Source organism: Canis aureus, chromosome 15 (genome assembly GCF_053574225.1).
Source record: "Canis aureus isolate CA01 chromosome 15, VMU_Caureus_v.1.0, whole genome shotgun sequence".
In the NCBI taxonomy this organism is placed as follows: Eukaryota; Metazoa; Chordata; class Mammalia; order Carnivora; family Canidae; genus Canis; species Canis aureus.
In genome coordinates, this window is record NC_135625.1 from 19,416,112 (window position 1) to 19,433,787 (window position 17,676).

Consider the following 17,676-nt stretch of genomic DNA (forward strand, 5'->3'; position numbering starts at 1 on the left):
GGCATTATGACTTATTGTGACTTTTTTGGATGATCATCTGTGTTTTATTCCAGTTTGTTTCCTTGAAGATTTCAAACATAGCAGTACAAACTCTAGACACAATCGAGAACAAAAGGGAATCGCCACCTAGACAGGTCTCCACTTGTGGTTGGGGCACCAAATGTGGACATTCATGGTTTGATGGAAGGAATCACCTGTGCATTTATTCTGGTCTGTTGCAGGTTAACGAAGCCCTTGTCATTTGCTGATTGTGTTGGGGATGAGCTGCCGTGGGGATGGGAAGCTGGGTTTGACCCACAAATTGGCGTCTACTACATCGATCACGTCAACAGTAAGTTTTTCTTTTTTTATAAAATCAAACAAACATAGCAGAAAAGTAATCCCCCCAAATCTAGAATCCTACAAAAGTGTTAAGACTCTACAAAGTGAATTTATTTTATTTTATTTTAAAGATTCTTTTTTTAAAATGTATTCATGAGAGACACAGAGAGAAAGGCAGAGACACAGGCAGAGGGAGAAGCAGGCTCGCATGGAAAGCCCAATGCGAGACTCGATCCCAGGATCCCGGGATCACGCCCTGAGGCGAAGGCAGATGCTCTACCACTGAGCCACCCAGGTGTCCCTGAATTTCTTTATTTTAAACCCCACTTTCTCAGTGACTAATATTACCTGAAATACCCATTTTGGAATCTAGGGCCCATATGTAAATTGGGCTTATGGAGGCAGAGGCAGAGAAATGAATTTGCCTGTATCTGTCTGCTTGGTAGGGGGTAAGTTTTCTTGAGTACAGCTGTGGGGGCCAGTGAAGACCATGAGCTCCTCATTCCATGACCACTGCCCTCCAGGTTGGGATTCCTCCTTTTCTTGGTCTTGCCACGGACAGAATTGGGTGTGCGGGGCGTGTGTACAGCGAGGTCCAGTAGCTACGTGTGTCAGATGGGGGAGAGGTTGACCCATCAGAACTCTAGAAGATGCAGCTGTACCGTGGAAAAGACCTAAACCCTTGTTACCCTTGTTTTGGTTTGGTTTCCTGATTTCTTTGTGTTTGCAAGGGAAGCACCTCTCACTTTAACAGCTTTTTAATTGTTTAGATCGCTGAATGATAAGGCTAGGACAGAGGATTACTGTGGCCATGAACAACTTTGTAAAATATACCCCTTCGGCTCAAGTCATGATCTCAGGGTCCTGGGATTGAGCCCCGTGTTGGGCTCCCTGCTCTCCTTCTCCCTCTGCCCCTTCCCCTGCTTGTGCACTCTCTTTCTCTTTCTCTCTCTCAAATAAATCAATACGATCTTTAAAAATATATAGTACTTTTTAATATCTTTAGGAATAAGACCATTATAAAAAATATCTTCCTTGATGCTTAGTAATTAGTGATGGCTTGCAGCTGCCTTTGTGTAGTCATATGATAAAATTTTTGAGAGGCACAAAAAACCCAAGTGAGTAACAGTGATCTCTTAGAAACCTCAGGATGTTTATATATATATATATATATATATATATATATATATATATATATATATAATATGCTCACAGTACTTATATCAGATTTGAGAAAATAACCTTCCACTGATTCTCTGTCAAGGTCTTTTTTTTTTTTTCTTTAAATCTGTGCAAATACTCACTTCCCAGGGTGATGGGGAAGAGTTCCAGAACTGATGGGACTGCTTCATTCATGCCTGAAATCCACAGAGGCTGAAGCCATGGGGTGTGCCCTGAGCTGGGGAGAGGGCTTTGTGCCCCCAAGGTGACCTGGTGGGAGGCTCCAGTCCAAGTGCAGTTGGGGTTGGGCTGCAGGACTCGCTTCCAGCAGTTCACACTGCAAGGAGGGCCTCTGCCGGGGAGGCCACCGAGAGTGGATAATAAAATGCTCCCTCCAAACCAATGGCAGCCAGCGAGCCAGGCAAGAGGCAGTTGGGATGTATGGCATGGTGAATGTTACACCATGGTGGGCATGCAGGCAGCATAGTGAGTCACTGTGCGCTTGAGGGCTGTAAAATTGTCTGATTTTCACAAGTAGATGGGATGGAGAGATCGAAAGGAGCAAGGACTTAGAAGAATTAAGTCAGTTTCTTGGCGAACACAGATAGCTAGTCACCTGTTACAATAGAACATCTGGTTCATATAGTTCCGGAACCAGCTTTCATGCACACACTAGTTCAGCATAACTACGTAACTAGTTTCTGTACCATGTGATTAGGAATAATGTGACTTTCATGTAGAGATATCTCTCCCTGAAAGTTTGTACAAATTCCGTGAAGAATTCATAATTGTGGATTTTAAAGTTAGCTTTCATTTTTGTATTTTCTAGTAAACCTTTCTTGGTTGTATTATTATATGTGGGTTTTACTGCTTATCCATGATTGACATCCAAATATTTTAAGTTTTGATGGAAGGGACAACTTCTGGTAAAATTCAGTTCATTCTGAACAGTTGTAACGCCTTATGTCATCGCAAATAAGTAATTCAGTGGAATATCTGGAATCTATAACTATTTAAATCTCACTTTCAAACAAGTTTATCTGTTTTTCTTTAAATAATATTTGCGGAAGCAGAAACAAGCCTCCCTGTCCTGGTTCGACAGCACAAGCTCTCACGGCACCAAAATGAGAAGATTTAAGTCAGCTTCCCTCTCACTACCTATAGATTTTCAGGTTCCTAAAGCCACCTTTAGGGCCTTCCTTCCTGTCTCAGTGGAAGAGGGGTTCTCCTGGATGCCCCAACCCCTGAGAACCCTCTTAATAACTTTCTTTTTTTTTTTTTTTTGAGATTTTATTTATGTATTCATAGAGACCCACACACACACACACACACACACACACACACACACACACACAGAGGCAGAGACACAGGCAGAGGGAGAAGCAGGCTCCATGCAGAGAGCCTGACGTGGGACTCGATCCCGGGTCTCCAGGATCATGCCCTGGGCTGCAGGCAGCACTAAACCGCTGTGCCACCGGGGCTGCCCTCTTAATAACTTTCATATCCCATCCTTTTCTCCTCTTTCATTTCCTTAATGATCATTTTCTGGTTTTAAAAATTTCTCCCACCATTTCTTTATCTAGTGGTTCTTTTGTCTTAGTATTTAAACACTGGAAACTCCCAAAATGAAACTAAACCAGATCACCAAAAGAAACGAATAACAGCTATCTCCCCAAACCCCACTAATCTGTACTCAAACCTGCCTTTCAGCACCAGCTGTGGCCCTGTGTTTTCTCCTCCCACTGGAAGCTTCGTGAACCTCACTGTGTCCACTGTTCTCCATGTTGTCACAGAGACTGCCCTTGCCGGGCTCACCTGAGACCCCACAAATGGCCACATCCAAACAACACCTGGGTCTCATCTTCCTTCATCCAACAGAGTCCCTTGTCACTGTGGGTTTCCTCTTGCTCTTTACTTCCTTGGATTTCATGATTGTTCTATTGTTTTTTTTGTTTTGTTTTGTTTTTGTTTGTTTGTTTTTACCATTCCCAGCTGCTCATGCCCTCTTTCCTTTTCGCCTGGCCCTGGTGTCAGGATTTCTGTAGTAGCCTTCTGTTTGAAGCCTGCACATCCCCTTGGGTGATAACCTCAATCACTTCCTGAAGCCGATGGCTACCAAACTTGTCACTTAAGTCTTGTCCAAATGCATGCATTTGATTTTACGATGCGGCTCTTTCCCATCTGCCCCCAACAGGCCTCCACTTGCATCCCCTTCTCTGGCCTACCCTGGCACTGGTGGACGTTGCCTCTGTGCTGTGTGCTACCTGGGCTTTCTGTCTCTCTTTGCAATGGTTGGTTCTAGCCCTGAGCACTGTCTGCGCAGCCTCTGGGCCCTCCCTTGTGGCCACATCCATCTAGGGCCCCTCTGCCCAGGCCTTGCTGCTTCCCTCAGGCCCTCTCTGGCACCCAGCGCTCCACCCTGCAGCCCTGCCCCCATTCCAAATGAGGTGCCCTGTCCAGGTATTTCTGTTGTGCTAGGCACATAGGGATTTTTAAAAACCATTTGTCCAATTGCACTTAAATTACTTATTTGTATGTTTTCTTCACTAAATCGTGAGATTCCTGTGGACAGTGACTGCATCTTCATTTCTTTATCCTTGGGTACCTAGTATCATGATAAACTCTTAATCTTAGAAGGATGGAAGGGCTTTCGTGTTTAACTCACATCGAAAGCTTTCTGTTTGTTTTTAAAGAAATTAAAGTTCAAGTATAAATTATGCTTCAGAGAGTACCCTTCTGAATATTTAAAAACTTAATTATTAGAATACAGGTTTTTAAGCCTACCATTTTGCTTTAGTGCAATAATTGTATCCCAGTGGTCTGATGGATTTACTGTGCCCTAAAGTGCCCAAATTACCCACAGCAAGTAGTTTTCCCACTAAAAAGAATCTGGTCCATTATCTCATTAATCTTAAAGACATTCCTGTGAAGTAGTTTAGGGAACAAATGTATTATCTTCTCATAACAGCTGGTCCACACATATGTTGTGTCTTGACATTGTATAGTTTCAGCATTATTTTCTCTTTATTTACCAAAAAATGAAATAAAGCCTGTTTGGCTGTTTAGCACTATTTCTGTGTAACACTATCTAACACTATTAAATATTTAGAAGTAAAAGATATGACCTTGTCAATGAGTATTTAGGCCTTAAGTGTTTTATGATAGGATTCTTTAGTGGGTTTGTGTGGAGTAGGGGTATAGATATTGGTGGGGGAATATTTATAACTAGAAGGTAATTATGAAGTACTATTTATGAGGTTTTGATATCACCATAAGCAGAAATAAATCACTTTTTTGGTAGCTTTAGTTGTACCTTAATTTTTTGGTCTTTCTTTTGGTAATGGAGGTCTCCTTTACATAAAAGAAAATGCACAGATTTTAAATATGCATTTCAATGAATTGTGGCAAATGTATAAATCTTTTGTAACTGCCACTCCAGTCAATATGCAGATACACAATATGCAGTATCCTGTCCCCTTCCAATCACCCCTTCCCCACCGCTACAGGTTGTTCGGATTTCTATCACAATGGCTTAGTTTTGCCTGTCCTAGAACTTCGTATAAACTGAGTACATTCAATTCCGTGGATGGAATCTTTCACTGAGCATATTTTTATAGGCTACTGATACTGATACAACATTGTGGATGAATATTCATAGTGCCTTTATCTGACAACGAACCTGTATCTGGATCATATAAAGAACTCCTGAAAATTAACGTGAAGAAGATAAACAATCCAAATGAAAAAGGATCAACCACCTTAGACACTTTCTGAACTCTCCTTTCTGCCATCTTGCCCCCATCTTGTCCACATCAATCTCTGGCTCCCGTGGGGCCTCTTTCCCTGATATTCTAGCAAGTAAGATGGCAGCTTTAGCCTCACCACCCTATGAATGCTCCTCAGGACAGCCACTGTCTTAGGATAGAGTGGAGAGCACATGAGCCTGCAGAGGGATGGGACTGCCGCCATACCACTGACCACCGACCACCAACCACTGACCACCATTGCCTGCCATGGAGTTGCAACTCACCCCTGGGCTTCTCTGGGTTGGCAGTGGGAGACTTGGCTTGCGGCACCCCCTCGGTCCTCTGATGAGAGAGAGTGGCTTCTGCCTTGGAGCTCTTCGTGTCCACATCCACTTGCAGTAGCCACGGTTATAAGAAAGACAAGAGATGAGGGAGGTATGAAACAACAAACTAGGATGATTGCTATAGGATGTTCTGTTGAGTTGCGGCCTCTGCAGCCATCCTTGCCCTAACTTAGGGTGTGGCCGCTTCCTTGGTTTCGTGTGCACTGTCCTTGGTGCTGGTGGTGTCATCGCTTGGTTTTGCTTGGCTGTCCTTGGTTTTCAGTGGTAATGGGTGGGAGAGGTTGGAGGACGTGCACTCGCTCCATATGACTCGAACCGAACTCCTCTGTGTTAGTTTTGAAGCAACCCATGTTGTGTTGAAATTTGATGAGAATCCCCCAAGTACATGTAGTATTCTATACGGAGCTGTCTCCTTTAGAAGAAGGAAAGTAAATTTGGGGCCCTCTTATTTCGTCCTTGTTTTATTTTCATGCTTTATAGTTTCCTAGCAGGATAAACTATTAAGATATTTTGTAAAGAAAAATCTTAGCCACTTAAACCACCCAAGGAAAACCAATGATGGTGGTGGTGATACTAATGTTTAGTATAATGAACAGTTTTTAGTATCGCGAATCTATGGGATGATCTACATGTTTCATATAGTTGTCACTCCGGCTGTCTAGTCTCAGTCAGTCACTGTAGTCCCTTCCTTCCACCTAGATGGAGGGTGATGAAGATGATGGCGCCTTTCTTTCTGCAGCTGACACCTTCCTTCCTGCAGACTGCTCCTTCTCCCTCACCTCATTTGCCACATGTTGAGAGCCCCCACATCTTGTCATCCTTGAAGATGCGACCTCACCCTCATCCCCCAGCATGCTGTCCTTTATCTCCACCACTGTTATTCTTTGCTGTTACCACGGGAACAACTCTCCTGCCTCTGTTTCTGGCTCTGATTATCAGACATTTCATTTATAGGCCACTGCTACCTGTTTTGCCCTTAAGGCTTCAAAACAAACGAGTACAAAATGGGATTCTTCTGTTTTCCCTTTGACTTGATTATTTTTTGATACATTATGGTTCTTGTGATTACTAAATTGAAAAATTTAGATTTGTTTTTGTCAGTTCTTACAGATTTTTTTATCTGTGATATCAAATTTTCTCATTTAGCCACTTGTCCCCTGCTGTTTTCCTAATTCAGATCCTCATTACCTTGTGCCTTTTCTTTCCCTTTTTTTAAAAAAAAATAATTTTATAGAAGTAATATATGTGCATAGGAGAAAAGGAGAAAATATAGATAAATAAAAGGAAGAAAAATATTATCCATATTCACGTAACCCAAAGAAAACTAAGTATTCTGAATTTCCTAGTGTGTATCCTTCCAGACTTCTTATATTGATACACATACACACACAATTTTAAATACATTTTTATACTTCAAGTGGGATTATATTATACATATGGTTTTATAAACTTTTCTCACTTCACATATCTTTCATCAAAAAACTTTCTGCACAATCCTATTGGCTTTTGTAGAGTTAGTAGAGTTCTGTATAGACAGTAAACCTCACATTTCTGTTAGATAACATTCCTCAAATACAACTAAGATCCTTTCATGGCCTTGCTTAGAACCTTTGTGGCACACCATCGCTCACAAAATGAATTTTGTATTTATTAACCTGGTGGTCAAGAAACCACAACCTACTGCGACTACTCTTGGAGTACCAAGGAAGAAATGAGACAATACAGGAGAATGTGGGAGGGACCACCATTGGGCTGGCAGGACAAGGGAGGAAAAGTAGAAGTGCCCTCTCCATCGTGAAGGGCGTAGTCATGCCTGCCAGAGACCGTGCTCTGAGCTGATAGCTAAAGGATGATTTAATTAACTAGGCCTGGCAAAGAAGGAGTTGGGGTAGAGTTTGGAGGGTGAGAGAAGATTACCTTCCTGGGAGAAGAGAGACCACAAGTTAAAGCCACAGGTCTAGGGAGGCCAAAGAAAATAGAGCTGATGAAAGAAAGAAATTGAGTACGGCTGAAAGCTGTGTGTGTGTTTGTGGGGACCCGGGAGGTGGCTGGAGAAGTGAAGGGGTTAGGTCCCTGAGGTCCATTGTCTGGAACCTTTGAAAGCCCTGTTCCATCACTGCCTGTTCCACAGAACCTTCCTTTTGCAGCCAGAGACAACCTTCTGTCTAAATTGCCGTAGCACTTAGCCATTCTCCTGTCAAGGCTTTTATCACTTTTTACTGTACAAACTAATTGTATTTCCTTTAATTCACGTGTCACAGTTTCTTCTGTAGTTTGTAAGTTCCTTGGAAGGAGCATCTGGTTTCCCCCATATTTCATGTAGTAGATGGTCAGTACTTGGTAGAAGGAACAACAGATAATAAACCCAGTGGATATTTTCTAAGAAGAAAAAGAAGGACAGCTCCTCATACTTGTTCTACCCATTCTTCCCGAGCACAGCAGAACAGAAATAGGCATGACAGACAGGGATCATATTCCTTTCAAGAACCTAATGGCATCTTCCTCAATAAGCTCTCGTAACTCACAGCAGGTTCTCCATCTGTTGAGTTCCACATCTGAAGCCGTCGGAGTGTGAATTCCCTTCAGGTATGGGACATTTCCATAGACATCATGCAAATTATACGGTTTCCTGAGATCACCAGGGCTTGATACCAAAATACCACGTTGTTATAATACACCTTTTTTTTTAGTATTTACATTTAATAAATAGTCTTCATAAATCCACTCGGCAGATATAACCAGTGGCGGTGAAGCACAACCCTGCTTTATGAAGCCTTCTCCTGTGGTGCCTGTGGGAACCCCCTTTGGTAGCTCACGTTTGCATCGTGCAGTGTTTCAGAAATGTAAACATGCCCACTGCAGCTCTTGTAGCACACAGTATAAACCAGCCGACCAGAGTGTTTCTGCTGATCTATCCAAATAAATGCTGATCATTTATTATTATTATTAGTAGTAGTAGTAGTACTATTATTGTCCTTTATTCATTTCTGTGTCAGTCTGTATTACCCTCAGTGTTCTGTGACAGTTTAGCCATTGACAGGTATCTAATGGAAAGTATGTCAGTTTCCCAATATGTAGGGAACAGATGATTGGATGAAACCTCTGAAGGTATCGAGAGAGAACTAGGAGTCTGTATCTTACTATAACTATTGTAACTTATAAAATTTTTGCATTTTTTAAAAAAGATTTATTTATTTATTTATTCATAGACACAGAGAGAGAGAGAGGCAGAGACACAGGGAGAGGGGGAAACAGGCTCCATGCAGGGAGCCTGATGCGGGACTCGAGCCCAATGCGGGACTCGATCCCGAGTCTCCAGGATCACACCCAAGGCTGCAGGCGGCGCCAAACCACTGCGCCACCAGGGCTGCCCAAATTTTGCATTTTTCATATGCATTTTGAATTTATATAATCCCTTGGATCATCTAGTTTATTAGTTACGTATCTCACTATAACACATTATCTCAAAACTTTAGTGGCTCAAAGTACATTTATTTATTATCTCCTGGTTCCTGTGTGTTATGAACCCAAGCAAGGCTCAGCTGACTCCTCCAGCTCACGGTCTTACAGGCAGGCTGTCCTCAAGGTGATAGCCAGGCATGACTGGAGAAGGATCCACTTTCATGCCAACTCACGTGGTTGTTGGCAGGATTCAGTTCCCTGTTGGCTGAGGGCCAGCAGCCCCCCTCATTCCTTGCCACGTGGGCCTCTCCATAGAACAGCTTACAGCATGACAGTTGGCTTCATTACAGCAAGAAAGCCAAGGAGAACCAGGGAGGGAGTCACAGCCTTTTGTCATCTGGTCTTGAGTACCGTCCCATCACTGCTCTCTTGTTTTCATTAGAAGCAGATCTCTAGGTCTATGCTGTATTCAGGGAGCAAGGATACAAGGAGGTGAGGATTATTGCAGGGCAGCCACAGTTAGGAAAACTTTTTTAAGACCATAAATTTTGGGGTGCCCGAATGGCTCAGCAGACAAGTGTCTATCTTTGGCTTAGGGCACAGGGAGCCTGCTTTCACCCTCTGCCTATGTCTCTACCTCTCTCTCTGTGTCTCTCATGAATAAATAAATAAAATCTTAAAAAAAAGAAAAAGGAGTTAAAGTTGGTAACTTTTTTTTAAAGCTTAAATAATCAAAAAAATTCATTAAATTCTAAAAAAAAAAAAAAAAAAAAAAAACCAAACCACCTAATGTATTTTCAGAAACCACCCAGATTGAAGATCCACGAAAACAGTGGAGAGGGGAACAGGAGAAGATGCTCAAGGACTACCTCTCGGTGGCTCAGGATGCTCTCAGGACACAGAAAGAGCTTTACCACGTGAAGGAGCAAAGACTCGCATTGGCCCTCGATGAATACGTACGATTAAATGATGCCTACAAGGAAAAGTCAAGTTCCCACACAAGCCGTAAGTATACGGTGTGCCTGTTTAGACTGTGGAAATGGGGACCAAAGTGTAGATGAAAGAAGGCCACTTGGGTCCCAGTGGAGTTTTATTCTGAGTCCTGCCCCTCTCTAGGCAGAAAGAGCCCCCGTGAAGCCACGAGGGAGTGAGGGCACCCCACAGACCTCTCAGCAAAACCCCTTGACTCCATTACACGCAGAAGTCCCCTGCCCTCATTTGTGGATGATGAATCCCTTCTGGGTTTTGCTCCTTCCTCTGCCTGATTGCCTTTTATTTCTTTACTTTTACCTGTTCAGGTCAAGACGAGTGACTTGGCCCTCTTTGTCCCTCTTGTACAATATTTTGGCTGGGATGAATTTTCTTTTGATCCCCTCTCATGTCTCATGTCTCAGAAACTGATTCTCTGGAGTTGGTTTGGCTAAAGAGGCAGTTGAGATGGGCTCAGAAGTTCTACCTAAATTATAAATTTCAGGGTAACGTACAGCTCTGATAAGCTGTATGTGCCGTGACGTCCTCTAAGAGTTTATATATAGATATAAAATCCAGAAAACATTAAGCTCCATGGTCTTTATGACGTTCCTCTTTCTTGAATTTTTATTTAAAAAATTTATAAAGATTTGAAGATTACTTTTTATATTTAGGTGTCTGATGAATGACAATAAACGAATCATAAAGTAAGTATCCACAGAAGCATGTAAATCTTGCTTTTAGCGTTTGTAAATTCCAAACCAAGAACTAGTTATGCAACTTGCAAAAGTTACTTTCTTTTTTTTCCTTTTTTCTCTTTGAAAAGTATTCTCAGGATCTTCATCCAGTACTAAATATGATCCCGATATTTTAAAAGCAGAGATCTCCACTACACGATTAAGGGTAAGATTTTTTTTTTTTATTTGTGGTTCTACATTTAATGTGTGCACAGAATCCAAAGGAGATAGAAGGGGCTTTGGTGACCACCTATCCTCTCCATTCGGTGCAGGGACCTCCTCTACTTTTTCCCGGGAGGCTGGCCTTTCTACCTTTGTTACTGCATGTTCAGAGGTGGAGAGCGTCTTTGTCATAGAGGCACATGTTCTATTACCCGGCAGTTCTATCTATTACCTGCAGTAGGTTAAGCATATTATATATACCCACGATGTTAAATATACTTATTTACTGTAATATTAATATTACATTTCAAATATACTTAGTGTATTTAGTATGTTAAAGTTCGAGTCTCAGAAACTCCTACTTATCATGCTAAAATGTGTCTTCCAGGGTTGGGTATAATTGCCGTTCCACTGGATAGCCCGGTACTCACAGGCGTCCACATACCTTGTTCCCACGTCGTTCCTTCTCTAGGGCAAAACTTTCTTAATTCCCCACACTTCCTCCTGGATTGTTGCCTAATCTTTATCCTAAATCATTTTGACCAAACTCCTGCCAAGGCCAGAGCTTCTTTATCCTTGATTTTGGGGAGTCTTAAAGATTGTTGGTCAAGGAAATGCATTCGTGCAGCCGGTATCTCGATCATGATATAGATCATTACCATGACTCTCGAAGCCCCCAGTGAGACCTGACATCCCTGAAGGTAATGCTGGCCTCATCAACACTGTCGGTGAATGTTTTACCTGCTGTGAATTTTGTAAAACTGGAATGCTGCCAGATGTATTATTTCATGGCTTCTTTTGAGCAACATTTTGAGATTCATCCATATTAGCCTTTATTGCAGTAAGCATTCCAGTTTTGTGCATGTACCATAAATTCTTTCTCTTCTGCTATTGATGTACATTAGAGTTTATTCCAATTTCTGGTCATTAAAGAGTATGTCTTAATATACATTTCTATGATACATATCTTTCTGGTGCACATAGGCACACATTTTCATTCGTTATGAAACCAGAAGTAGAGTGCCATATTGGAAGATTTACATGCTTCAACATTAGCAGTTGCTGACAGAGGGCTTCGGGTCTCTGACTTCCTAATATCTGCCCTTTAAAGCTTACACTACTTTCTACACATAGCTTTTGCCTTCGTCCCAGAGATTTTGAATTTTATATTTTTATTATCAGTTAAAAATATTTTCTAACTCTTTATGATTTCTCATATAAGGGTATTAATATTTAAACAGTTGGGGGCTTTCTTATCGCTCTCTCTCTCTCTCTTTTTTTTTTAATGATTTCAGCTTAATTCCCCACTGTGTATTTCTCAGTTCTAAAATTTCTGTTGGATTGTTTATTATTTCTAGTTACTTGCCCAAACTGCACATGGATATGTAATTTTTTGAACAAAATAATCACAGCTACTTTTAAATTCCATGTCTTTATTAATGAATGCAGTATCTAGAGTTCCTAAATATTGGATTCCTCAATTTGGTCTGTTTCTTTCCTCATGATTGTTGGTCACTAGTTGGTCAAGCTTCTTGTAGCCGCTTACTTTTTATTAAGAACCATATGTTATGTATGAGAAATAGGATAATTTGAGGTTTGGGGTGATCTTGTCATCCTTCAGGGAGGATTTAGTGTTGCTTCTCATGGGCAGCTGGGCAGGTAATTGTAATTGGGTCATGGTTCAAGCTCTCTGCAATGTGGCCTTTGTTCCTTTTCAGAGAGTAGGTCTATTTCCACTTTACCCTTTGTCTTAGGACAGAGCTCTTCAAAATCCCAGCTGAACTTTGGGCTCTTCCTGCTTGATGGAGACCAAACTCCAGATCTCCCCTCTGAGTCTCTCAGCTTTGTGGGTCCTCCAGGAGCCAGTTCTCTGCACCGCCGACTTCAGCCACTGTCTTCTCCCAACTCATCAGCTTCTATTGTACACACATATGCCTCAAACAGAGACCCCAATTATGGATTTCCTAACCTTTTGGGTCTTTAACACAAGTTCCTGCTACCTTAATAATTCTCCAGTATCTTCATAGAGATGTTTTTTTCCTTTCTCACAACTTCTCTATTTGTTCTCAGAGGAAGAGTGCAAGAAAAGTTTATACTTTTGGAAGCTAAACCTCTTTTCAGTTCAGATTTCTTGGTTTAACTCATGAAAACAGAAATAAAAGGTTTCTGGATCATCCTCTCAGAAACATCTGTCCAGCGCATCGCGGACCCTTTACTCTGTCAGCCTACTCATGTGTCTTTATGTTTCTTAGAAGAGCATGGCATGGCTTGTCAGGTCCCCTGTTGTACCTCAGTCTATACATTTATCTGATTTAAATAAAGGGGAATGAAAGTATTTTGTTAAACCTTAGTCTCAGTAAACTTCAGTCCTCTCTGGAGCTATGCACCTCTCAGGAAACTATTAAGTATTATGATAGGCCTTTTGAAACTTTAACAGTTTTTCACAGTTCTTATCTTTGTAAAATATATTGTATATGGAATAGCCACAATAGGAATAGTCTTTTGTTCTTTCTTTTAGGAAAGATAAAGAGACTTTAAAATTTTTTTTAAATTAATTTAATTTAATTTTTTAATTTCACTCTATGTTAGTTAATGTATAGTGAAACTAAAGAAGAGGTTTAAAAACAAAAGCATCAGGTGTATCTCCTGCAAATGACCATTCAGAAAAAAATGAGGTCCCATCACAATTGGGAGATTCCCAGGAGATCCCAAGTGGTCTCATTTCCCAGACCTGTCTCCTGATGCAGCAGAATCTCCTAGATAAAGCCTATTTTATACTAAATTTTTTTTGTACTCTTACTATCAGAAGCCTGTACTTTGTATATATATTTCATCACTGTGGGATGGTAAGGAAGTGCTTCCCTCCAGAGGAGGTTGTAGGACATTCATAGAATGAAAGATCAATGAAAGATCAGAAGTGACGCTGTCTTCGTCTCTTTCATTAGTGAATAGGTGCTTGTTTAACACTTCTTGTCAGGGTAAATGCCTTTTTATTTATTTATTTAAATATATATATATATATATATATATATATATATATATATATATATTATTTTGGTAAATGTCTTTTTACTGATGCTCCCATAGCAAATTGACCCTTGTGGTACCTGTTGCTGTTGTCGTGCTTTGAACATGGGGATCAGATGATGCCTTCTCTCTGCTGTTTTTGCACATTTTGGCCGGGTAGCACTCTGAGAATGCCCCAGCCATTCAGAAGAGGATGAGTAGGTAACTTGGCAGTCTCATAGATTTTGATAATCTGGCCTTTCTTGGATTGCCTACCCTGTAGAAATCCCTGTGTTGGCTAGGCCCTTTCACAAAGTAATGGTACAGAAATAATAATCCACGAATGAACTAATAACTCATTGCTTTGGTGTCTCGAGTACCTGCCTGCGTTTTTGGTCACTAACAATTTTTCACGACTAGCCAAACACTATCTTCATCTTCATTATTTCGATGTAACAGTATTAGTCGATGTCCTTCAATTCTTTTACCAAATTAGAGCTAGTTGGTCAAGTATTAGGGAACCAGGTATTTAGGAACATCTCTCTAAAACATCTGTTTTATAATGTGGTCATAGGTATTGGTGAAGACTGGGTTTTCTTCTTGGTCAAGTGGGTTAATACTACTTCATGGCGTCTTCTCATTACTGAAATGGTAAAGTGAATAAATTAATACTTTTTATTAATACACTCATAACTTTTAGAGGTAGTATTTGTGTGAGAAAATGTGTCTTAGGAAGAAGAATGTAAACACTTTTTACTGCGAAATTTGTTATTTCTACAGTAAAGTCCATTATTTCGCAGTAAACTGGGAAAAAAACTATTTCATTTATTCATAATAGATACTTAGACCATAGCCTTCTTGGGGGTAGAGAATGGAATATCTAATACAAACTAAAACTTAATTTCAGCTGGTATTTTTAAAAATGTATGCTTTATAACAAATATTCATGATAAAAGCTCTCAATAAAATGAGCTTAGAGGAAACATACCTCAACACAATAAAGGCCATATATGAGAAACCTACAGCTAACATCATACTCAATGATGAAAAACTAAGATCTTTCCTGTAAGGTTAGGAACAAGACAAGGATGTCCACTCTCACCAGTTTTATTCAACATAGTACTGGAAATGCCAGCCTTAGCAATCAGACAACAAAAAGAAATAAAAGGCATCTAAACTTTAAGGGAAGAAGTCAAACTTTCCTATTTGCAGATCACATAATACTACACATAGAAAACCCTAGAGACTCTACCAAGAAATTCCAGAACTCATAAGTGAATTCAGCAAGGTCATAGGATACAAAATCAATATATGAAAATCTATTGCATTTCTGTACAGTAATAATGAGTCAGCAGAAAGAGAAATTAAGGAATCAATCCTATTTATATTACACTAAAAATAATAAAATACCTAGGAATAAACTTAACCAAGGAGATAAAAGCCTTGTACTCTGAAAACTACAAAACATTGATGAAGGAAGTTGAAAATGACACAAAGAAATGGAAAGACATTCCATGCTCATGGATTAGAAGAACAAATACTGTTAAAATATCTGTGCTACCCAAAGCAATGTACACATTTAATGCAATCCCTATCAAAACACCAACAGCATTTTTCACAGTAGTACAATCTTAACATTTGTATGGAACCACAAAAGACCCTGAATAGCCAAAGCAATCATGAAAAAGAAAAATGAAACTGAAGGTATCACAATTCCAGACTTCAAGTTATATTACAAGGCTATAGTAATCAAAACAATATAGTACAGGCACAAAAATAGACAAATGGATCAATGGAACAGAATAGAAAGCCCAGAAATAAACCCACAGTTATGTGATCAATTAATCTACAACAAAAGGGACAATTAGGGGATCCCTGGGTGGCTCAGCGGTTTAGCGCCTGCCTTTGGCCCAGGAAGCGCTCCTGGAGTCCTGGGATCGAGTCCCGCATCGGGCTCCCGGCATGGAGCCTGCTTCTCCCTCTGCCTGTGTCTCTGCCTCTCTCTCTCTCTCTCTCTCTCTCTCTATCATGAATAAATAAATAAAATATTTTTTAAAAAGGGACGAGAATATTCAATGGGGAAAAGTTTCTTAAACAATATTGGGAAAACTGGACCACTTTCTTAGAGTATACACAAAAAGAAACTCAAAATGAATTAGACGTGAATGTGAGACTTGAAACCATAAAAATCTTAGAAGAGAACATAGACAGTAACCTCTGACATCAGCTGTAGTAACTTTTTTCTAGATATGTCTCCTGGGCTAGAGAAATAAAAGCAAAAGTAAACTATTGGGACTTCATCAAAATTAAATGCTTCTACACAGCAAAGGAAACAGCCAATGAAACTAAAAGACAACCTACTGAATGGAGGAAAATGGAATATCTGCAAATGACATATCTGATAAAGGGTTAGTATCCAAAATATATAAAGAACTTAGGCAACTCAGGATGTCTGGGTAGCTCAGTTGGTTGAGTGTCTTGCTCTTGATTTTAACTCAGATTGTGATCTTGGGGTCATGAGATCAGGCCCCACGTCGAGCTCCACACTCAACAGGGAGTCTGCTTCTTTTACTCTCCTTCTCCCTCTACGTCTTGCCTCACATGCTTGCACTCTCTCTCTCTCAAATAAATCTTTTAAAAAAAAAGGAGAACTTATACAACTCAGCACTAAAAAACCAAACAATCCTACAAAAAAGGTGCAGAAGACATGAACAAACATTTCTCCAAAGACATACAGATGGACAACAGATATGAAAAGATGCTCAACATCACTCATCATCAGGGAAATACAAATCAAAAGTACAATAAGATAGCACCTTACACCTGTCAGAATGGCTGAAGTCAACACAAGAAACAAGTGCTGGTGAGGATGTGGAGAAAAAAGGAACCTTCTGGCATCATTGGTGGGAATGCAAACTGGTATAGTCACTATGGAAGACAGGATAGAGGTTCCTCAAAAAATTAAAAATAGGTTCTGTGCCTGCTGGTGGTGGCCGCATCACTGTCTGGTAGAGTTGTGGATTTGGTAGCTGCATCTTTGGGCTGAGATGAACTGTACTCTTGGCAGAGGTCAGGGAAATAAGCCAGAGCCATGGCCAGTATAGTCGTAGCAACTGGACTGACCTTTGCTGCTGCAGGGCTTGCAGGTCATTATGTTTTGCAAGCCATGAAACATACGGAGTCTCAAGTAAAACAAGTTTTTCAATGTCTACCAAAATATGCCTTCAATGGCGGCTGTTACAGAGATGATGGGCTTGAATCCAAAATGATGAAATGAGAGGCAGCATTAATACTAGGCATAAGCCCTACTGCCAATAAAGGAAAAATAAGAGATGCTCATCAATGAATTATGCTTTTAAGTCACCCAGACAAGGGAGGATCTCCTTATATAGCAGCCAAAATCAATGAAGCTAAAGATTTACTAGGAGGTCAAGCTAAAAAATGAAGTAAATGTGCGATGGATTTTAGGATCTTGTTAGTTTATGTATATGAGTGCCAGCTTTTTACAATAAGATGCCTCGCAGCTATAAATACAGAATAGATAAATCTCTACCCTACAATCCAGAAATTACACTACTGGGTATTTATCCAAAGAATATGAAAACAGTAATTTGAAGAGATATATGTACCCCTATTTTACTGCAACACTATTTACAATAGCTAATATATGGAAACAGCCCAATTATCCATCAATAGATAAATGGATAAAGAAGATGAATGGATAAAGAATATTATTTAGCCATAAAAGTGAACAAAATCTTGCCATTTGAAAAACATGGTTACCTCTAGAGAGCATTATGCTAAGCAAAATGAGCCCTCAGACAAAGA

At 40.3% G+C, this 17,676-nt stretch overlaps 1 protein-coding gene and 1 pseudogene across 5 annotated transcripts in view; both read left to right on the plus strand.

The window, feature by feature from the left end:
• WWC2 (WW and C2 domain containing 2) overlaps window positions 1-17,676 on the plus strand; it is a 205,088-nt gene that overhangs the window by 103,551 nt on the left and 83,861 nt on the right. For 4 of the 5 annotated variants that reach the window (XM_077848656.1, XM_077848655.1, XM_077848653.1 and 1 more), the window contains exons 2-4: window positions 222-331; window positions 9,776-9,979; window positions 10,770-10,846. In XM_077848656.1, the coding sequence (XP_077704782.1) occupies window positions 222-331; window positions 9,776-9,979; window positions 10,770-10,846 (391 nt within the window). Of the gene's footprint in view, window positions 1-221; window positions 332-9,332; window positions 9,467-9,775; window positions 9,980-10,769; window positions 10,847-17,676 lie in introns of those variants that run through there. The other variant, XM_077848657.1, reaches the window with a different exon arrangement.
• LOC144283958 (mitochondrial import inner membrane translocase subunit TIM14 pseudogene) lies at window positions 16,928-17,315 on the plus strand (annotated as a pseudogene).